The following is a 24,185-nucleotide window of genomic DNA, read 5'->3' on the forward strand; positions in this document are numbered from 1 at the left end:
TTTTCTTACGAAGGAACGTCTTTTAAAAAGTTCGTAAGAAAAGATAAGCGTCCCTTAAAAAACGAATCTCTAACAAGGTGTCACGAGAGCAGAATTGTTGTCACTTAATTTGTTGAAACTCATAAAAGAATTATAAACGCATAATTAAATTTGAGAAATAATTCGGTGACTAACGATGCGAGTTATTCCGAGCGCACTAATCAAATGAAATTCTATTAATATCGGATATTTGAATACAATTAATTATTCGTATTTTCTTTATAATTAAATGCAGACATCCGTCGCCTCAATTACGAATGTTTATTTTACGTATATATATGTACACGCTTGATTAATAACACAGCTGACAGTACCCATAAACGGACTTACCGTTAAAAATAGTGCTGCTTGAAATTGCGAGACGCGTTCCACGAATAAATTGACGACCAGGTTTAAATCCCGTTGCAGATTGATAAAAGGGAACAAATGGTATCGACGTACATACATGCATAGAATTTCAGGAATGAATATAAAACGACACGACTCGCGTTACGGGTAACGTAATTCGATTGCGCCTCGATATTGCATAATGTAACGCGCGCCGGTAGGGCCGGACGTTCAATAATTATTGTTGGAAATTTATTAGGGTGTAAATGGAACCGCGCCGGCGACCCGGATACAGGCTGCTTATATCGGTGCGCGTACAGCACGGCGCGTGCGAAATTAGCGGTCACGCAAATGGCTCGCGTGTACTTCGCTGCCTGTAGTTAACGACTCTTCCGGTCGGCTGAACCTCTAACGAAGCCGATTTGCTCGTACGCGCCCGCGTTCTCTCGTACGCCGTTGATGATGAAGAACCGACCGCGCCGCTTGGTGGATAGAGACATCCGACCGGAAATAGATCAATAAATCAGAGATCCAGCATCGCCGAAGTGCCATCTGACCCCCGTTCTAATTGCCGCCTGTTGTGAAGACCCGCATGCTAACTCGCAATTGTCCTAACAGTCACGGAACGTAAATGAGATGCATTTACATGCCTTGGAATTGCATATCAGGGATATAGTACATATATTGATTGTATCTATGACGTAATCCGGCCGCCGATCGCTTTTGATTAACAGATAACTAAGAGGGATTAAGGTAAGTAAAAGGATTGATTGTTACTTCTAGCAGAAAAAACGACGCCTAATTGGGAGCTTGCGTTTGACAGGTGCTCGCGAGATACGTAATCTCGCGATTAAATTCACAGGCGAAAAATTAAATTTGCACGTCACGCTTTTTGGAACGCGAGATAAAATTAAATAAAACATACGAAATGAAGTATATAATATAGAAATTATCTTGCTTGCCCTTTACCTTGCCGGGAACTGACCGAGGAGCGTGGAATTTAATGCAAATAAGTGAATTAGTCGGTTAAGCATCGGCAACGCGTGGGTCGTTTGAGTTTGAGAGCTGGTTCTGGAACTCGCGAAATTCGAATCACTCTCGAGCGTGTTTGAAAAGAGACCGACCGCTGCCGTTTGTCTCTCGCTTCGAAGCACGAAGACCAGGCGGACCAGGGCAAACATGGTCAAACAAAGGACCGAACAGACTGCGTAATTCTCGTTAAGTCCCCTAGTTCGACCACGTGTAGCAAGACGAAGATAGTTGGCTGAGTTCTAGCGAAGGCAATTTACCTCGTAATTAACGCGGCTATCGCTAAAGTAAACCGCCGTAGACGCGAGCGCGTCTCCCACGTAAAAGCCAACTGCGGAAAAATTAGACGCGACACGTCGCAGTGACTCGATTCCGCAGGCGCGAAAACTCCCCGCCAGCTGGAAGATCAAATTTTCCTTCGGAGATAGTTAAATGTATTTTTGAGCGACGGGCTAATTCGATTTCTGCGCCAACTTTCGCGCACTTGCGTAATTGCTTTACCTGTTACAGAAATATTCAATAACCGCGACTTTGTTCTCGGCTTAAGCGCTCCGTTTCACAGGACCAGGGAAATACCGGGGTACGGAAATAACGAAAAAAGATAATAATAATAAAATGGAAAATTCAAAACAAGTACATAAATCCGAGCGATGCATCGTGCATGCAGATATTCAGATTGGATACGACGGCGGCGGCGCGGCGCCACAATTCCGACGGTTTCCAGGTGCGGTTCCAGCGCGGATTCCATTTTCCGCTCGGAACACACTCCTCGATTATCGTCTCGCGCTCTCATATCGTCGCCTACCTCGGTTGCTCCCGCAAATAGAATCATATATCTTTCCAAGGAACGGGAGTCACGTTTCCCCGCGATTTATTTCTTCGGCGAATCGAGAAGCTCTTATCGCAATTTTCGCGTGATACTCGGGCGCGGGGAACTTGCCGAAATACCACCGAGATTTTCTTCTGATTTCTTCATCACTTCATACGACAAGAAAAATCCTGTTACCACCGAAATTTTGAATTTCTTGTTGTTTCTCATGGAAAAGAATGACCGCAAAAAGAATTAAGAAGTATTACAATTATGTAACAGCTAAAACTAGCGTATCAACAGATTGTCCTGAAAGAAGAATATAGTAATGTTATTTCGCACGTGGTCGAAGGTATAATCGTATTTAATCGTAGATTTAATTGTGATTCACTAATCCAATATTCCAAGGAACGAAAACATTTGTTATCTTAGAAAGAAAGAAGATTAGAATCGCACATATAGAAATGCGCGTGTGAATATTTATAATTGCTCATAAAGTAAACATATTGCTTCGAGCTTTTGCATTTCTATCCCTTTTCTCGTTAGCGCTCTCCCATCCGGTGGGTCGAAGATACGACTTTAATTTCGTGGAGCGCGCCGAGAGAGCCCTCATTCCCCGCGAGATGCACATTTCACCTTCTTCTCAAATCTTAATAAAGCAGCGACGGGGATGCCATCAAAGATGCATTAAGCAAATAAGAGCGGCGCGTATTAAATAATAAAAAAACTTTCGACGCGGACAAATTGCGGACAGGTAATATAGAAATTAATCTACCGTAAAGCGTGATTCGTGATTCGCACGACATTTGTCACGATACGAAAATATCCTTTTCACGGCGCTGCATCAATTACGGCGAGCGTATTCGCTTTATCAACGTTACTTCTCTCTTGCATGCGCGCGGATCGGGGGACTCGCGCTGAAATTGAGGAATCGTCCTGCAGAGGCGAGCGGAGCGGTCACTCGCTGGGCGAGACGACAAGCGGCAATTATTCATTGTAGGATCGCGATGGCCGTAAACAGTTTGACGAATCGCGCTTTACGCCCGCGCCACCGGCCGGAATGTATATCTGTTATTGTCGCCGACATTGTTGTTGATCGCGGCTCCATTTTCGCGAAGGAGAGGATCATCGACGTTTTTATGTCGAGGACTGCCGACGCGGCGCGGAGGACTGCTGACGTGCTCCACTTTCGTTTACGCTTTGTTCGTTACTGTTCGACGTACGCCATATCGAATACTTTTGTTATTACTCCAGCAGGAGGAGGAGGAAGAGATAGGGGAGAAAAAGGATAATGCTATATTTTCTAGAGACATACATGCTCACGATGATAGCTACTTTCGTGGCTAGTCGATAGAGACAAAATTAAATCAAGTTGCTGCAGTATCTCGACAGTCAGCGAAAAACTACACGAGTTTTGAACGAGGATTTCGCGCAGCGGGCTTGAAGCTATTATCACTAAGAGACAATTAGACGCTGAGAATTTATTACCACGGCGGCACTTGATTGATTACAATTCGCGAAAAAGAGGATTAAAAGTGAAAACATATTACAAAGAAACGTTCCAATCTGTGAGTTACTCTAAAAAGCTGTCAAACATTTTATAATATTTTTTCTAAAATATTATGATTTTCGTTCATCCTAAAATTTCATCTTCCTATTATTATTATATGTTTTTTATTAAATGTAATATTTTATTTATAGCGATTATGTTATAAGTATGGCGTAATGTAAGCAGCCTTTCGAGCATCGGTGATAAAGGTGGAGGTTGAAATAAACCGTTTTTGTCATCGGACCAAGAAATCTGCGGTATCACGCAAACCTTAGTTTCTTTTATTCATGTATCAGCCGGCGAATCCGCGTCGATTGAAATTCATCGCGTTGAATTCATCGTGCAGACTCGGAGAACGATCGACGCGAAAATCCGCTACCGACGCGATATAGGTACCGCGCGAGCATTGGTATCCTCTTCGTCTTCACGTGAGTTCCACTCAATCGAAAAATGTTGTTTCACCGGAGCATCCCTTTTCCCACAAACTCTGCGAATTACGGTAACCGATGGTGTTCTTAAGTGATTGATCTCATCATGATAAAACACCACAGCGAAAAACTGTTGCCGTGTTTCAAAATTGTGCACGTATCACTTTTACGATCCGTATCCTTTCTTGCGCGTATCTCTTTTATTTTGTCGGAATAAAACTATTAATGGGCCGTAGCACGATCGTCTCATTAATCTTTTTCAATTCTCCAGAATATTCTATTTGATAGTGTTTACAGTGATTGATCTCGTATCATCATACATAACCATACCAAAAAAGCTTCTAAAGTTTCGCATTTCTTTATTTTATGCTCGTTGTTCACAGTGTAATATTGTGTATTCTAGTGCAGCATTTATATTTTTCCTTGCCTTTTTCAGTTTATCGGAAATAACAGTAAAAATTCCAAACGCTAAATGACGGACGACCAAAGTAATATTTATTACAGTTCGTGGATAAAGTTGGAAACAAAAACGAACACGACGCCGACAGTGGCGACGATCGTGCAATAAAAGATGATAAATAATAATAAAAACGCGAACTCCTCTCCGAATACGAATATTCGCCCGGGTTAATTTCATAATGGAACTTTACGGGGCGCGCCGGGGCCGAAGTTTCCCCCGAAAGCGCCAAGGGTGCTAACAATATTTGTAAGACTAGAGAGAATTATAGTCAACTGGAAGTGAAGAGGTAAGGGCATCTCGGCGCCGCGGGGAAGGAGACGAAGTGGTAGAAACGGATCCGCGAAAGAGACGGCGGCGCGTGGAGAGATGAAATCAAGGGAGACGGCGCACCACTCGTGCGTGCAGCCGAGACGGAAAAATTTCCAGCGGGGGAAGGAAAAAGAAAAGCGCGGGAGGAAGGAGGACAGGCGGGAGAATTAGTTGAGAAAATCGGGAAAAGAGAGACAAGGGTGAAAACGACGCAGAACGCAATCGACCGAGACGGCGAGAGCGTAGGCACGTACCGAGCGAGAGAGGGAGAGAATGCACGAGAATCGAAGGTGGCGGAATCGGAGGAACCGCTGTGTGGAGGAGAGAACGGGAGGGTTGGATAGTCCGAGCATCCTCCTCGAGGTTCGAGTGGTGCGCTTGCGCCATCGTAACCTCCAATACACTTCCACGTAATGTCATCGCCGAGCCAGTCTGACGCCAGGCGCCGCGACGCTATGACGTCACTGATCCGCGCTTCGCCGACGAACATACCTCGCCTAGCGATTGAGAACTCATGAATGAAATCCTATTTACTATCAAGTATCCGGATAGAGTACTCGCGAGGGAACGCGCCTACGAGCACAGGTTCGCATGAACACCGCGCGAGCGGGACCGTGAGGGGGTTCCATGGTGAACGCCGGGGGGACCAACTGGATACGGTGCTGGTTCGCCAGCTTCCAAGCGCAGTATTATCTGTCCATATTAATCGTGTCAAGTTGCGTGTGACAGAGCCAATCTCCGCGCGAGCCGATTGCTCCGCAATGTAATCGCGCGGCGAATCGATACGGTTCGAATAGTCGAAATACCGATTTACGTCGACAAGCTTATCGTTTGCGAATTATCGGAACGCGATATTCCGGCTATATCTTCATCGGCCTGACCAGTGGTTTAATCTCTCCCAGAGTGAGGGTCCTAAATAGCGATGGTCTGTTGAGAGCGATCACGTTTCGCGAATAACGCGCAAGATTCCCGCCCGCCAGCTGGTTTTCTCGCGCCGTCTTTATTCAGAGCCCCCCCGATGATGTTCTCCACAACCTTATCGACGTTCTGTGCAAAAGTTGTGCGAGTTGTTGGTGCACGCGACGAAAGCTGCGAAGACACGACGCTTTAGTGCACCTCGGAGAGCAGATGTCTCGTCGATATCCGGTTTGTTTTATGAATGGGCTGCTGCGCCAGGAGAGGGCATCTCGATAATCAGGCTTCCGTGGCCTTTCAGCACGAACGTTCTCCAGAGGATTCGCAAGCTGGAGAACGAGAAATTGCTCCCGCGTATTTCCTCGTTTAGCCGCTTTCGCTTCCACTTCACTTTTCACTTGCCCTCGAATCTTTTCTTCACTACCGATCAGCTCGATTATATTACAACGTAATATTATAACGCGTGCTCCAGGAAACGTACGTTCAGGTGTCATACGGCATCAGGTCAAGGGTGCAGCACGACCTCGACCAGAAGTTAATCATTCCACAAGGCTGTCTCTCTCCCTCTCGTCGCGGCCTTCGACGTCCCCGAATTTCGCAGGACCGCCCGTTGCAGTGGCACGTCTCTCATGCAGATCGACTTCCGCAATTTCGTTCGTGCGACGCGGCATGAACAACGCATGAATCAAAATCCCCCCCGGTATCGGGCGCGTTTAAACGAACTTCGCGGGAACGCGACGCGACGAGACACTACGCGCCATCGCGACCGCGACGTGACGCGAATTCGCACCAGCCTGACTGATCTGCATTCGGATTCACGCGGATTCTCCCCGAGAGTGAGATCTCGCTTGGCTGATCGCTCGCTTCCTCCTTTGTCATGCCGCATACGTCATTCAGAAACGAGTGAAATCTCCATGTTAAAGGGAAGAAAAAGGGTGTCCCCAACTTTGCTGTAACTTCATTCCATGACCCGCTCTCTTGCGCGGAGACTGCGCGCGTCCTGTTCGTCCATTGTTATTCCATCCCAAGTTTTTACAAAGTTCCGACGACGACGAACGGCTTCGTGCCGAATCAGCTCGCGGCATGTCGGACAGTATTTTCCATCTTCATTCAATCTCCACGAATCGGGGCTTTTTCCTCTCGGGGCCTTTAGCCGAGAGAATTTTCGTTGGCTTCAATCGCGACTCGATTAATCCGCCCGGACGGTGAGCGCTGAGAAGAGATTGGGGATAGATATAGAAAGCACGGAAAGGGCACAATTCATTATTCACTAGCGCTAATGACGTCGCGATAAATACGCTGATATAATCCTGAATTCACGTTTCTTCTGTCTTATCAATTCGCGCATCGCAAATTAGATTAATAATTACCTCAAGATTTTTTAACAGTAATTTATTGTTTCCCTTGATCATTCCTTACTGCATATTTTAAACGAAGATCTGCCAAACTTTAATTTAATATCTCGCTATTTTGCAAATATTCAAAGAGATTAAATTAAATTCTTTATAGTTAAAAATTCCTTATATCATATAACTTCATAATTTTTTCATACTTTTGTCCTTTTTTATTAATAGTTGAAAAACCTGTAATGACAATAAACGAATAGAGGAGAGGAAAGAGAAACATTGTAATAACAGTTAATCGCTCCCGAGTGACAAACGGCCTGATATATATTCTTTCGTGGCATCCGGAAAACGATAGGATTAAAGGCGGTCGTAGCGGAACAAGGGAATCGTGACAGTGAGAGCTAAGGAAATACATTTAGTGGAAATTCCGTTTAATCTCGGGATAAGGTTGGAGATATCGTAACGCTGTTGGCCTTTAAAGCCCTTCATATAATGGCCCAGAAGGGATTGGCTAGTGCAAGTTACGAAAGTAGTCTGTATCGGTTGTCTGGTCTTACGACCTTTGAAACTTTAATACGCTCGATTTGAAGCGACACTGTATCTTTGCGCGTGACATTCATTTGCATTACACTCGAATATCTCATCATTAGTCTCGAAAGACAAAAATACGCTCATTGTGGGTATTTAACGAGTCCGTTTATTTAGTTTTTAGAGACGAATTTCTCAACTACGTAACCACTTTGATGAACTTTGCAGTAACGTTTCCCAGCCTTCTCCGAGTTCGTCTTAATTTTCCGATACGATCTTTGCGAATTGAAGTTTATCGGCGAATTTTGAAACTTCAGCGAAGAGACCAAACGGTGCGATTAACGATTCCGCAAAACTTATCGCACCGGAAAATTGTCGGTTCTTCCTCTCGACGCTCGCCTACAATTCGCTGTTCAAACGTGATTAAATTTCTAATATCTGGCTCTAATTTTCGCGGTGACGCTTCAAAACGAACGCATCGAGTGTGAAAGAAAAATGGGAAGCTGCAATCCCGTGACTGATTCACGGGAGAGAGCTCGCGTTCTCATTAAAATTCCCCCTTGTCTTCTTCACAGAGAAAGCAATATCATCGAAAAGAAAATCTACGTGAGAAGCATATCAACGAATCGACCCCATTAGCAAGACGGACGCGAGTGATATCGAACATCCCGTGTTGTAATTAAATTGATTATAAAGCGCCCCCCTCGCCTGCCTGCACATCTCGAGCAAATTAAATCAAACTCTATCATTCGAGATTCGGCACCGCCGTGCCCTCGATCGCGACGCAAATTTATCAAGGAGCTCGTGGTTCTTCCCGCGAAGAAAGTTTTCGCCGTTCTGCAAAACACCATCCGCCTTCAGATTGAATTCAGCGAACTTGTCGAAGGCGGGAGGGGAATTGGAAGGAAGACTTCGGCTCAACGGGGGAGGAAGTTGCAGCAGGCGGGGAAACTTATCAAGTGGAATTCGATAGAGTACCTTCGCGGCTACGAAACAGGAGGAGTCGAGAAACTCGGCGGGGAACGGGGAATTCCAGGAAAGACAATTCGCGTGTCTCGCGCCTCGAGAAACTTCATCGTCCAGCAAATCCTTCCTGTCTTCGTGAACCAACGCGGAAACCAGCCGGTCGTACTCCGATCGTTCCCGGTGCATCCGTGAGAACGTAAGCTTCGTTCTGTCGACTGTAATTTAGCGAAATCGGGAGATGCAAGGCGGACGGTGAGAATCCGCAACAAAAGAGATCCAATTTAGAAGCGGAGTCTTGGACTCGGCGAAGAGGAGATTGGTGTAACTCGCGCGCGCGTTAGAACCCGCTCCAAACTACGAAGATGGGTAAGAAGAATAGCAAGCTCAAGCAGGATACCATCGATCGTCTTACCACCGACACGTACTGTAAGTAGCAATAACCTTCTTGGTCGTCGTACTCGCCATATACTATCTCCCTTATCGCATTGTTGTTGTGCAAGTGCGTGCGAAATCGCGTCACGGGCGGATTATATCGCACAACGGAGGCGCGTGTCCCCGATTATCGCGATCATAATAAATTTCCGGACGCGCGCGCGATATTTTCGTGTTCGCCGGTCGTAAACGCCAAGTTAAATCGTCTGGCGCGGTCGTGACGAACGGTTGTGCTCCTTCCAACGTTGCAACTCTTCAAAAAGTGGGTCTTCCGAGTCGCGGATTCTTCCGAGCGAGCTGGCGCGAGGATTGCAGGACCAAAAGATGAACGAGGGGGGAGGGGAGGGCGAGCTTCTCCGGTTTTTCCGACTGACCTACCGCGTTATTTTGGCGATCCAGGTAACCGCGCAGCTTCCAACGTTGAACGACTCACTGTCCCCCTTTTCTCTCTCTCTTTCCCTCTCTCTCCTTATCGGTCTATCGCTTTCTCTCCGCATTCCCTCTGTCTGCACGTTAAACGCGCATCGATCGCATGGTCGTTCAATACGCGCCGCAACGACGACATACCCTCCTTCATTCGATAAAACGCGTTTAATCCATTCCACAAAGTTTGCCTGTCGGAAGCAACGGCACACCGCGCTTCCACGCCACGTGGCTTTGTTTCCGTTGAACGAGAGCTCGATTCGATAGCGAGCGCGACGTCTACAAACCGTGGACTTCTATTTAATCTTTCAGTAAAAAGTTGCGCAATACGGTAACTACATTTACAACCAAGTCTAATATTTACACCATGCGGTTTTACACCAAGCTTGAATAGTCTATAGAACAATCGTGAGAACGGACAGTAACGGCGAAAACCGTTAAAAATCTCGGTAACAAAATGATGAACGCGGGTCCCCAACATTATATAATACGAGTATAATTCTCACGTGAAAATTGTCGCGTCGTTAACGGCTAAATATTCCCGGCCACGGGCGCGCAAAAAATGTACACGGCGGGCGGAGTTCTCGGTGAATTATTCGGGTGAAAATGCAGTGAAGGGCAGGTGCGTTTTTGGTCTGGACATTTCCAAGTGATTACTCTGGCACCAATGATAGCTTTCACGTGAACCCTTATTAGGATTTTCGCCCTCACCGCTGGCAGATCGACGCGACCTCGTGCGCAAAAGCAAATTCAATTAATAAACATCACGGGAACGCGCGGATCGTTCAATAAACGTTTTTGCAAAGCGACAGACCTGACAATGAAATTTTAAGTCAACGTTTTTCTATGTCAGTGCCCTTTCTAAAGCCTCTTGTGACATCGATCGTATCGTGATTAATGATAAGAGGACATCGTCCTTTATGCCCTATTGTTCAGTCATTTGCTCGCATCGTACAGAAAATAATTACTATGATAGATGGGAATATATTAACGCCATAAAGTTTTACATTCATTTCTTAGAATTTATATTATTTTCTCGTTTCGTTTACGATACTTAAAATTTAATAAATACACATTTCTTACAGAAATCTAAAACGCGTACACGCTAAACGAAAACGACATTCCTGTTTCGCACTATTGTGACAGTTTGTAGTTAAACAAAACTTTATCGTGTTATTCAGTTGTTTGCTTGTATCGTACACAGAAAATAATTACTATAATGATGCAAATATATCAGCTCCATAAACGACTATCCTTATTTCTTAAAATTGGCATTGTTTCTTCGTTTTCGTTTACGATATTTAATAGATGTGTACATTTCCTACAGAAATCTGAAACATACGCTAAACGAAAACGACATTCCTGTTTCGCGCCGACAGTTTCTAGTTAGACAATAACTGTGTCAGATATAGACAAAGTGTATGTACAGGATTTCTGATAATCCAGCTGTCATGACTTATTTGTGTCTTTATACTTTGATAACCGTCAATTTATTAACTCGACCGACCGGATGACCTAGTATAATAAAAAGTTGCGTGTACCGAGGAATATCGTCAAGTACACCCGTTGCAAGACCAACTTTATTAAACAAGTATAGCTTCTTGGGTTTGCACCTGCATCAATAATGCGTGCCAACGTATTCTATCACCGAGCCGCACGCATTTAATGTTACACGCCATTGTCGACGTCATCGCGCTTTGATTTCGGGTAAAGTAAATCGTGCCAAACTGAAAGTGGCAACGCTTACGTGAACGCTTACCCCGTTTCTGAATAAGGTACTATCGACGTTGAAATGTTAACTTTGCTCGAACATGGTCGCACAAATATTTATCGACACGCGAGAAAAGTGAGCCAGGTTTCAATCAATTCACGCGCGTGTTTGTTTTGCAATTAATACAAACCCGATAAAGAGCCCTGAAATAACGTTTGCGTCACCACCTTGGTCGTCGGGCACTCCTTGTCGTCGTGATGCAAGAATACGAATTAATTAACCAAAGCGCGACTGTTTGTCGAAATTGATTGAAAGTTAAAAGCGTTTTCAGCCGTTTATGCCGCGCAATGTGTCGAGTCGCGTCGACAAAAAAAATATAATCTCATCCGACAATATTCTCCGGTTTCCCGCTTTTCTTTCAAGCACAAAGAGCGGTTCAACGTGCCGTAAAATTCGTACATCGCGCTCGTTTACCGTCCTGTTTCCGTTATACCCGTGTGTGGGAATAATCCAGGTGCAACTTTACGCAGACCGCCCCTAACGAACATCAAAGCCTTGCTCTGAATTACTTGCAGCTTCTCCAACGACATTCTATTCACTAGCTTGTTCGTAGTGTAAAAAAATAATTTCGACTACTCTTCAATTTGAAATAGTTTATTTTAATTGCCTGCAATCAAATAATTTTTAAACATTGATATTTATAGAATATATAATTCGAGATTTGTTAGACATTCACGAATTTTTATCCAATTTATAATTTTCACCCAAGTTATAAATTCAGAAAAATTTCCATTGTTTCGGAAATATTTATGACATATCCGGTAATTAATACACACACATGAATACACGTTACTTAATAATAATTTATTTGTCAAAATTTATTAGGTTTATAATTCTTCATAAGTAAACCAAATAAATTTCAACAAATAAATTATTATTAAGTATCGTGTATTCATGTGTGTGTATTAATTTTATCAACGCCTTTATAAATATATTATCTGAAATATCTTATAAAAATATAAAAACGTTTTACAATTCTATTAGCTATATAATTACGTACCAGAATACGTAAAGTCAAGATAATAATACCATGTAATCCTTCTTGTCTCGATAAATCAAAATTAATTCTTACAATTACTTTCCTACCAATTTAATATTGTACAAAACGGCTGCTACTATAATGTCAACCTTTATAAGCCCTAAAATAAGATACAAGACACTGGAAAGGATCAGCCAAAAGGTCTAGGCTTGATAGATAGTTTCAATCTTCAGACGCCCGGTCCGAGCCGAGGTCCGAGCTCTTATCTATTAGAGCACCGTTGATACATTTAGAAGGGTCTTTGTCGCGAAGATAGGCACGCCTCGGTGATCAGCTGCGAGGTTGAAAATATCTTCCGCTCTCGCGTCTATTATTCCGCCTGGACGGACAAAACCTTTCAATGATTCGCTCCTTCGATAACTTCCGATTCGTGCACGACTCGTTGTCGGGAGGCGCAACTTCCGAGGGCATTCCAGAGTCCTTTGAGGAAATTCCCATCGCGGAAATTCGCCACGGATTTCGTTATTTATTGCGGTGACGCGTTTTATCGCCGGATTTTTATATTATTTACGCGAAGGAAGAGTCTCTCGCGAAACTTGCTAAACTAGACACGCTCTTGAACTTTAATTGCGATCGTCGAGAGTAGACTTTTAAAGGCACGAATTTAAACTGCGCTTCGCTTTTAGCGTGCTTAACGCGGCGGAAAATACCTGTCTTATCCGAAAACCAATTTCGGAGTCCGCAATTTCTGGACAAGTCGATCGATACGAGAAGGGATTTTCGTGAATATCCCCGTAAAAGTTTCCATGAACGCATGAGTAGCTTCACAGATAGATTGGAGTATGGAAAATGACGGCACTGACTTTATACGAAATTTCATCTGAAATTAGAGAACGACTCAACAATGGATCGTTATGAATCGATTACAAAAATTGGTACAGCGATATCGTCGTCGATAGTTTCTCTAATTGAACGTTAAAAAACAAAATATTGCGAAACAATTGTGCGAAATTAAAACGCTGCTTCGAATTGCGAAACTGGGAAACACATTTAAATGGAAAATATCGATGGAGAAAACATGACATGTAAATTGCAAAACGGGCACGGAACACGAATGCGTGGGATTATAATATTCGTAAAACAAATCGTCACGAGCGGATGGCGCTAGCGGCGCGGTCGGATGTCATCTTGCTGTAACATTTAGTTTAAATTATGCGCTATCGATGCGACATCTCCGCGCCAGCAGCGCACGAACGTCAAGCCCGATGCCTGTCGCGATTTAACGTGATAGCACGAGAGTCCAATAACGGCGATAAATTACTGTCGCGAATTTGTCAGCTGGACGAACATACGAAAGAGAGAGAGAGAGAGAGAGAGGGAGAGAGAGATCCGGTGTTCTCATTACGGAAATAATAACTATGAAATTACAAGTTATTACGGATTACGAGCTCGTTAGAGGCCTGCAGTCACGAGGAATTTCACGCGCGAATGCACCTTTAGCCGGGCATCATCGTCCTTTTGGATTATAAATTCAGACCCGGTTGGTTTAGGTTGATAATCCGATTCACCTTTCGTCGAGCGAGTGAGCGAGCGAGCGAACGACCGGGTTGCACCATGATTGGCGACTGCCTCGCCAATGCCGCAACTATGCTGCGAATAATTAATGATCAGTAAGTATTAATTACGGGAACGGAGAACATGGCATTTCGCGGAAATTGTAGATCCGGCCCCTTGTACATAGGAGGTATAGTAACAATGTTTGAGAGCAGCACACGCACGCGTGGAATCTTTGATAAAATTCAAATTAGCAGGCACCCTTGTGACATAAATGCGAAATACCTAATTGCGGCGTAATGCACCCTTGTTCGCGATTATTAGATTTAGCGCGATCGAATTTACTACAACTTTCTGCTCCCGTGTCACACACTCGCGCAAAAGAAAATTCCGCTAAGCGGATTGCTAAATATAACAAATTATTCCATAGATAAAATTAACCGACAAATTATAAATTGTATGTACATTGCGCGCAAGAAATTTTATCGTCGATTTACAAATATTCTTCCCTCGCCTTCGTGTAATCCTGTAATCCAATAAAATCGCGATGAGTAATGTTAAGCTCGTAACGGCGATCTGATCTTCGCTCTCCGATCCTGTATCACGCATTACGCTACGCGATAACGCGATATCATATATCAGCGACGGTATAAAGAAGTGGCGCATTAACTCTAGTTAACGCTAATGGCTATAAAGCTAATTATATTAGTAATTAAATTTATATAGATTTTAACAAATCGAATTAATTTTAATTCACATTCGAAGCAATCTTAGCTATGTAAATAAGTTTTTATTTTCAAATAAATTTGCCAAAAAAGGATAAGCCGGGTGGGATCGTAGAAACAATCCCACGATTGTCGACGAAAATCCCACCGTTTTCCCGATTAAGCTTCGACATAATCCCGAGCAATAAAAGCGACTTTATTAATGCCACATTTACGAAAAAAGACATTTGAGAGATAACTGTTAATTACCGCGCACAAACATAAAATGAAGTGTGCTACGCAGTATATTGTAATAAAATCGACGATACACACATTTCATAACTGCAATGCACATATAGCTTCGATATAGCTTCCTGAAGCTTCATATACCAAGACAATAGAATTCATCGGTCAACCATGCAATCCTCCTAAAAGAGGGATTCTCACTCCATAGAACAGTCAATATACAAAACACCATAAAATCGCTGGCGCAGCATTATTTTCATTCTGTTATTTATCGATGTCGCTTCGACATTAAATATACATAAAATATTTTTAAGAATAATCAAAAAAAGTTATATTTAAATGAGAGATCGTTTGAACATATTATAGTTTGTATCCGGTAATAATTTCAACTCTATTACTTAACTGCCGCTTATATAAATATTCATTTCGCACATACAAAATACCATTATCTCGTTATACCAGTAGGCTCGTATTTCAAGAAACAATTAAAAATTGATACTTATCCTTTTATTTAACAGTTATCCAAGCATTACCTATTTCATTTCCTATAATAAAACTATCCGATGGCAATTTCGTCCGTAGTTAACATTCGCCCATAAACGCCCGGATACAAACATTTCGCGTCATTACGACCATTGTCGCAAGCTTGAGCACCGTTCACACACTCGCTCAGGAAACTTCCATTTAATCTGCCCATGAAAATCAATAGGCAGTCCGGCGAAACAATGTTTCGCGACTACGTTGCGCTACGAGCGATTACGAGGACCTCGTGCTCGAGTCTCGGCATTCGTTCTCGCAATCGCGTGATACACGCGCCATTATCACAAGCGGCTTATTAATTTATCTGATGCGAGATTACGTCCCTCACTTTTCCTGTCCCGGCTTTATCTCGAGTGTCCCTGATCTACGTTCCTCACGTAGTTTACTGGCGTAGTTTACTTACGCACGCTCGCGAGGTTCAACCGACGACCGGCAAAGTTCTTGCGCGCAATTTGTCTGCGTGTAAACTCGCAGACAAACTGCGCTCGGGTTCTTCGTGATACACGCCCGCGAACCGCGAGGATCTTGCCGATAAACTGCGAAAACTATCATTTATCTTCGGTTTCTCGCGAGATGTTACTCAATTTCTCTTTAGGATCTAGCTAGAGTGCCGCCACGATGGACGATCGGGTATTACGTTACGACAAAGTTTCGCCGTTTTTCCTAGGCAGCCTCCCGCAAGTTCTAACTGATCGACTCACGTATACAGAGGTGTTTATGACCTTATTTAGGAATTTAAAACAAATATCGGGTAAAGCCTCACTGATATTTACTTCATCCCCACCTATTTTACTCCACATCTAACGAGATACCTATAACAAATAAATATCTGAGTTCAGCCGTAAGGGAAAAGAACTTCGCTTTTATCGCCATAGCTCCGACATATCCCTCTGCTTATGGCTTCCTTATATACTCCCTGAGTAGTATTGGATACTTAAATTCGCTTTTATGTCGCGTCACATTACAAAGTCAACGAAAACAATAAATTCGCAGACACTTTTACGGCAGATGTTCGGCTCCGTTCATTTTTCCCGCATCAGCTTTATGTCCGAGCGAAGTCCTTACCCGTCGGACGCGAGAGAAGTAATACTCGGCGAGTTTCGTGCCGACTTCAATCCCCCGGCTTAAATCCCCGCCGTCGAGCGACGGCGAGCAGCGCATCGACCATGAATCATCCAGAAAATTCTCGGAGTCACGTTTCATCCTTCGGGAATCGCGGAAAAGAGAGCTTCGCGTCCGGCAATTTTCCAGGAAGTTCGCGATACTCGCGAAATCGACCGCGGTTTATTTCGGGTCATAGGTATTGAATGTTATTTTCGCTAGTGACCCGGCGCGCTTTTCCTACGAAAGAAACCAGGACGGAAAAATCGAACAAGCGTATCGCGTACAAGTTGACGATACGAAGCTTGGCTCGCGTTGACAAAACGCCTCCGCGACGCGTCGGCGTCGGCGTCGGCGTCGGCGTCGCGCGTTAAAACCGCTGCGATTCGTCGCCGGTGTCCTTTTTTCTTCCCGTCGCGAGAACGGCAGAACGAATACGTTCGCCTGGGTGACCCCCGCCATCCCCCCGCGTCTTTTACCCTCGTCTCCTTCCCTCAGCCCCCTCCGGGATGGAAACGACGATACGTGAAGTTTGCGAACGCTTCCTTTTCCGTCCTTTGCAAACGCGACGTCGACGTCGTCGTCGGTTATTATTCATTTTTACCCGCCGACTATCCCCCCGCCTCGGCACGTCGTCTGTCACGGTGAACGATCGATGCACGTGATGCTTTTTCACTCGCCGCGCACGTCGCCGTCGCCTATGCGCTTGCCAGGGGGTATTATACACGCGTGCGAACTAGACGTCGACGATTATCGGCCGGCCGCATATGTAATCGCTCTGCCTGTCGAGCTTCGCGTTTTGCCGCGAGTTTGTACTCTGTACGCCCGTCAACTTTCCGTTTCGCAATATGAGGTGATTTCTAAATATCTATAAGCTGCGGCCCCGCCTGGATAAAATTAACTTGAAATTTCGCTTTAGCAACATTAATACAGTTGCAGAGCCGCGTTGATATTTACATTGTATTAAAATATTTACATCCACCCACGTATCTAAATAAAGCAAATTTGAAAGTTCCATTTAGTTGATACAAGCAGCTAAATCGAGAGTTCGGAAGCTGTCGGAATGTACGTTCGTGCCATTTCAGTGTACAAATCGACGAGTTCGCCAAATCCGACATGGTCCGTTACGTTCTCTATTTGCATGAGAGAAATACCTGAAGTAATGAAATGACTAAATTGATTAAATTGCAATAGTTTACGTAAGAGATTATAAACTAAAAGTGATGTTTAACAAAGCATCGTTGTCAGACGTTCCATAAGTTGTGCGAATGATATTATATTCCTCCTTATACACCTCCAAAATGAAAATATAACGATTACCGGTCATAAACGTAAAGTATGCTTTATGAAATTGTGTTATACGTGTACAGCCCCGCTGTTCTCTTTCCGAGGAAAATGCTCGCTTCCCTATCACGAAGTGCTCTTATCCTAAATTTTTCAGCCACGTGCGCGAGCGTGCACGGGGTTAATTTAATTTCTCAAAGACATAACAGCCGCGCGGAAAGTGCAAACTCTTGCATGCGCGTCCTTTACACGTCGCTTGTATCCCCGCAGGACGAGTCTTTCGGGGTTACACCTCGTCTACTCTAGGCAACTGACGAGGAGACACGAAATCCCACCGATCAGTTAAGGCAACGATTATTCGAGGATGCACGTAGCGCCAACGAGAGGGCGGGGAACGCCGACGGCAATTATCCCGACGGGAAAATCGAATATCCGTGCGAATAACTACGAGCGGCAACGAGCGAAACACGCTCTCGCGCCGAACGAATCACTTATCGATGCGTGATCCCGCTTAAATGAGCGCTAATTGACTATCGAGCAGTCGTTTCCTTCGCGCCTCGCTCTTCGAACCGGCGAACATGCGGAGGCGCGGCGCAACCAACGCCGAGGAGTTTCGGCCAACTTCTCGCGCGGCAACGGTATATTTCTCCGATGTTAATTTCCAGCCCCTGTAATCTCGTTACAGTCCCGAAACGCTTGGAACTAGAATCTAGGACGGCGCGATAGATACGCGCGCCCGGCTGCTGGGCGGAGGAACCGGATGTACCCCGAGAATCCGCCCTTTGTTCAAACGAGGTTGAATTTATGGGACCGGTTGCCGTAATCCCGCGGGCCCTTGCGCGCACGGTCGTGTACCGAGTGCGCTGATATCGTTCTATTAATGATTCATACATTCAACAGCTCGGCTAGATTAAGCCGTTCGAAGTCTCGGCGTAGCGAAAAAAATAAACGAACGAAAATGAAACGCAGTAGCATAAGAGAGGCATGATTGCTCTTTTCGCATATCGAAACTATGCGAATACAGATATTTCCTTTGTATAGACGCGCGGCTATATAGATTACGCGAAACCGTACGAATATTCGTACGTACATTACTGCACGCGCGCATTTCCATCTCCGATACCTACCGCATGGACGGCAAAGCTATTTCGATGCGCGCGGCTCCGCTCTCTCGCAAAGACCGTTCTATGTACGCTGGAGTACATAAAAGAGATTTACGGTATGCTATATGTGCTTAAGAGACTTTTATTAAACCGAACAAAAATATCATTGTATCTCTGGTAAGTTATAGCGAACGAGTGAAGCTGCATCGGAGAGAGGTAATTGGATTTGAATGGAACTGTCTCGTTTTTGCGCGCGTCCGTGCGCCGCGATACGACGATAAAAATAAAATTATTGCCGGTGTCATTACTACAGCGATAAATCTGCATTTCAATGATACTAAAACAGCGAGATTATCTTATCGGAACCTCAGATTGAGAACACATTGACATTTTTTTTTGTTCGGGTTTTAACATCAGGTTTTAGCATCGACATCGGATGCCGCTATAGGGTAACTTTTTATCCAGAAAGCTGTTTCATGATGAATATTGAGAGATCTGATCCAATAAAGTACATATAACTTTTTCCGATCTGTGGCAAAATAAATGGTACTTGTAACTCAAAGAAAAATATCTGATGGAAATTATACCGTTGTGACTCACGCCGGAAAAAAACAAAAAGATAATTAAGATTTAAAACAGATTGTAAAAATTTTTAACATGGCCTATTTTATTTATACAGCGTAGTTTTGCATATGAGACACAGCAGCGAGATCGCATCTATCTTCATTCATATCTTCGTACGATGTAATACGAACGTAAGAATACACTTATTAGCTTCTCGAAGGAATCCGAAGAATTCCAAGCGCTTTAACGAGCTTAATGAGATCAAAGCGCTCGATTCCTCACGAAGAGAAAAAGTTGGCCTCAGTGCCGTTCGATAGAGGAAATTCGATTACTGAACGTGAATGAGTGGAACGAGTGTATTTCAGGCGAGACGGAGAGAAGAGTCGAGAGCCCAAAGACATCTTCGGGCGTTCGATTTTAATCAAACGATGGCAAAAGCGGTTTCCTTTTATAAGACGTTAGCGTGTTCTTTATATAGAATTATGTTCAATAATGTTAATTAAATATCTATCGAATGTACCAAAAAATCTCAGCTATCTACTGTATATATTCTACAAGTCTGGAAGAGTAATCACTTTATCCATTATCAAACCGCTATATTAAATCGTTTCGCGATGTAAAAAAGGTACAATGGTATCGCGTATTTTTTGCATTTGACTCGGCAGTTATTTCTTTTTCGAACCTTCCACGCCATTTAAAAACCATTAAAAAACGATCGCTCGTTTACACGCGATAAAATTTAGAAATAACAGAAAAAGAGCAGAGCTCTGTTAAAATATATAGTCTTTTAGAATTCGGATAGCTGCTGATCTTCGAGCGATCTTATATCTTATACCTTTGTATGGAAGAAATAAATTAGACAGACGAAACAAAATAAATTATTTCGCGATTAGTGCCGATATCTGTTTGGATGAACGTGAAAGTGATTTTTATTAGCCATAAAATCTAAAATGTCAGGTATTGGCGGACCCGCATGTTCCGTATCGTAATGTTCCGTGGACGAAATGCCGATCACGTTCGATTTTGCGAGCCCCGGTTTCGCAAGGAACATAAAAGCACGATGCACTCGACTGGAATACGAACTGCAAGTCACAAACGATTTAAGGTGGTCGTCGGCGTCGTGGGTCTTTTATCTTTTAGGAAACGCAGAAATGTGCGTAACCGCGGTTATATTTTATCCTGGAATTCCTCCATTTTTACAACCATTTATTTAATATTTAATATCACGCGGCTCTTCCACGACGGACGACATGGAAAATATGATCGATTTTTATTAATGTGTTAATAAAAATGGATAACCCAGTTGTCACCTGAGAGAATTTGTTCTTCATCCCTTTATCGCGAATATTCCCGTGAGTATTTCAAAGAGTAACAATATATCGTTGTTTTGATAAAAATTTTTCAATTTTGCCAATTTTTAAAGGAAACAGACGATTCTGCTTAAAATCTGATGATCTATATGCATGGCGAGAGAATCAAATATTTATAAAATATGCGCTATATAAACAAAAATTATAAATTATTTCGGTAATGCAAAATATTACTAGAAAATGTTACTGAAGTTTTTCTTCAATTTTACAAAATGAGGTCCAAAAGTTTCCGGCTCAAAGGTATTAAAAAAGTGATGAGTAAAATAAAACAACCATTTTTATTTTTCAAAAAATATAATCGCTCTTTATTTCAATGTATTTTTTTAGAACAAGGAATTAATTTTTCTGAACTTTTGAACACTACGGAATCACTTCTTCATCACCCGCCCTATAGCCCCGATTATTTTTTTTATTTTCAAAATTAAAATTTAATTTGCGTGGAAAAAACACCGATGATGAAAAAGTTATTTCCGCAGTATTAAACTATTTCAAGGATAAAAATTTAAAATATATTTTTAGTAATAAATAAAAAAATTAATTTATCGTTCTAAAAAACGTATCGGTACCTATTGAATAAAGATATCGAAAAAAATTGTTTTATATTTTTTATATCCTTGAATCGGAAACTTTTGGATCTTATTACACATATATTTATATATCTCACCTTCTTTCGAAAATTACTTAAAAATCATTGCTATAAAAAGAACGCATTTTTTGTACACATCGACACGATGTTAATTAACATATGCCGCAGAAAATTTCAATATAGATTAATCGTTTTTTTTTAGCCCGCGGTAATAGAAAAATCGCGAGATAGCGTGAATGCGGAATGCATTTATTTTCGGGATGCCAGAGGCAGGGAAAATGGGGCTCGCGTGAAAGGTTTTTTCTAGTTGTTAGAACGTATGCGCCTGCCATACTCGCGTCCTCGAGTGATTTCCAGCAGTAAAATCAGACGACACGGTGCACTCCGGCGTCGATGGAAGGAGCACGATAGCTCCTTATTCTAAGAAAATGGAATACAGATGGGCCGGGCGAAGTCTTTTGCTCGGCGCTGGAGCCGTCTCTTTACTTCTTCTTAGAAATTCCCTTTCCACGCTCCGGCATGACCGCGCAAACACAATTCTCATTTTTATGCCAAGAGTGGAAGATGAAGATAAGGAGAAGAAGGATGACGGACAATCTAATAGAATGAACGAACGAAGGAACGAATGAACGAAAGAAATCGTAGATCTTTTCGCAAAGTTATAGCTATTATTCTTGCTGTGTTTTCCATTCTCTTGAGGTACATTTTTTTTTATAAAAACCGCGTCAAATGCGAGAGGTCTATCGTAGCCGTAAAAATTTTATCGAAAATGTATGAATTTTATCAGAGAATATGGAAATTTTCAATAAGACTCATGCAATATTTTGAGCATGTGCGCATTTTTCAAATGTGGCCATTGACATTCGCCGTCAAATCGCCGATCAGGAACGAATCACATTTTTCTTCGTTCGTTCGTTGCAAACAAAGCATTGCAAACGATAAAACAATTACGTATCAAATCGCGAGTCTTGTAATAATATCAAATCATTGCATAAATAATTATAACTTCACGTTGTGTCAATAATTTGATTTCATGATAACGATACCGTGGTAGTATGTTAATAATTAGGAAAATCATAATAAACAAACTAACTCGATGCCAAATATCTGAAATATCCATACTTGAAGATACTCACACGTATACGAGTCAAGTGAAAAACATGGCCAATTACGCATGTTAATTAATACGCTGGGATTATCCGGTATTTTGTTCGGCGCCTCCCATGCGGCATATTTACACGCACGCTTTCAGCGTGAGTGAAAAATATTAATAAACTCAGATGCAACTCGATACAACAGTTATGCAGGATTACACGCGTTAATTAACGCTACAATAATCACCCTTATATTCTATATTTCACACTCGACATTCTCCGCGTTCAGTCGCAATGCTTACGAACGCGAGAATAATATTACAAATATCAAATCATTTTAATTATAGTGAGTATAAGTGATCGATGTCCCGTGTAACATGTTTCTCGATAAAGTTTTTGTTTCCTATTCATTCGAACCCGGGATTAATTGTAGATTAAAACTGTGGCGTGCCGCTTTTTTTTTTAAATAAATCATGCAGACTCGACCGAAACCTCGATCCATCTCGCTGTCATTAAAAGAGATTGAAAAAAAGAGATTAAAAAAGTTGACTTGGCACTCCGTTTCGTGACACGCTTCTCGCACGTGTGGGATGATATGCGTGCCGCTGTCTTGTCGCGTTTCGAGACAATAGCGATGTGACGATGTCTCGTGTCGCACGGAAGCTTAAACCGCAACGCACACTTCCACCGTCTGTCAAAGCCGCGTTTATGTGTATCCCAGTAATTGGTGGGAGAGCACTTGTGCGCGAGAGAGGTGACGAAGCGGAGCGGAGGTAAGACACAACCGTACGGGAATCAACACGGGCGTAGACGTAGACATAGACATAGATCAACGATTTATCGTCCTGCGAATCTCGCCCGTGTTTGTTCCGCACGCTCGTGCCAAATCGGCAATGGAATTAGTATATTTAACGAGAGATTTTGTGGCTTTCACGACGTACACGCGATCTCGAAATAACACGAACAGTAGCTTGTGCGCAGTTCGATTAATTAACATCATCCGTTATTCATATGCATATATTATTAATAATTAATCGTTTACTATATAGATTGTTATTAACTATTATTCAGCAAATTTCAACAATTACGTTATTGTTTGCAATTACTAAGACTACACTGTAAACTTTGTTAACGATAATAAAAAAATATAGCCGAATCAATATTCCGCAAAAGTAACCAAAGCTTTTTGCGATTTTCCTCGTTTCTCGTTTTTCACTAATAACACGCAGAGATCCAATATACCGCTAGACCGTGCCGCGTACAAGCGCCGACTAGAAATTTAATTTGCCTGACACACCGCATGTAACTGTCACACCATCGCCACGACATTTTATTACGAAATAATATAATAAAATGCATCAGTCGCATTTCCTGTCCGAGCGCAAGTTTACCGCGCGCAAAGATCGCATATAAAACGCGAGAGTCGTCAAAATTTAATTCAATTCGCTTCTATCAACGCGGTGAGATCGTCGTAATTGTGTTACACGATTGCACGAAACACCGTCCCAATTGCGTCCGCGTAAATAGTTCGCACGAGTCGTTACCATATTCTCGCAACGTGTATCGCAATGCGTGCACAATGCGTCCCGTCGGATTCGATCGCGTTACATCCGGGACGGCGCCGTTAATTCAAGCGTTCCATTAAAATGCACTTTGCAACCAGTTGTTTCACGGAAATACACGGAACTGCGAATCTGTTCACATTCAAAATCGATTTACCGAGCGAACTC

General features: G+C 42.9%; 1 protein-coding gene and 1 long non-coding RNA gene across 7 annotated transcripts in view; one reads left to right on the top strand and one right to left on the bottom strand.

Annotated features, from left to right (window-relative positions):
- LOC139822050 (uncharacterized) overlaps positions 1–24,185 on the bottom strand; it is an 83,836-nt gene that overhangs the window by 45,663 nt on the left and 13,988 nt on the right. The window lies entirely within an intron of this gene.
- LOC139822048 (frequenin-2) overlaps positions 5,370–24,185 on the top strand; it is a 56,055-nt gene continuing 37,239 nt past the window's right edge. For 2 of the 6 annotated variants that reach the window (XR_011734430.1, XM_071793564.1), the window contains exons 1-2: positions 5,371–5,534; positions 8,314–9,130. Coding sequence is in view for 5 of the 6 variants with exons in the window: in XM_071793564.1 (XP_071649665.1) it covers positions 9,067–9,130 (64 nt within the window). In the remaining variant the exon portion in view is untranslated. Of the gene's footprint in view, positions 5,636–6,020; positions 6,096–7,438; positions 7,743–8,313; positions 9,131–24,185 lie in introns of those variants that run through there. The other 4 variants (XM_071793568.1, XM_071793566.1, XM_071793567.1 and 1 more) reach the window with 4 other exon arrangements.

Source organism: Temnothorax longispinosus, chromosome 11 (assembly GCF_030848805.1).
Source record: "Temnothorax longispinosus isolate EJ_2023e chromosome 11, Tlon_JGU_v1, whole genome shotgun sequence".
Taxonomy (NCBI): Eukaryota; Metazoa; Arthropoda; class Insecta; order Hymenoptera; family Formicidae; genus Temnothorax; species Temnothorax longispinosus.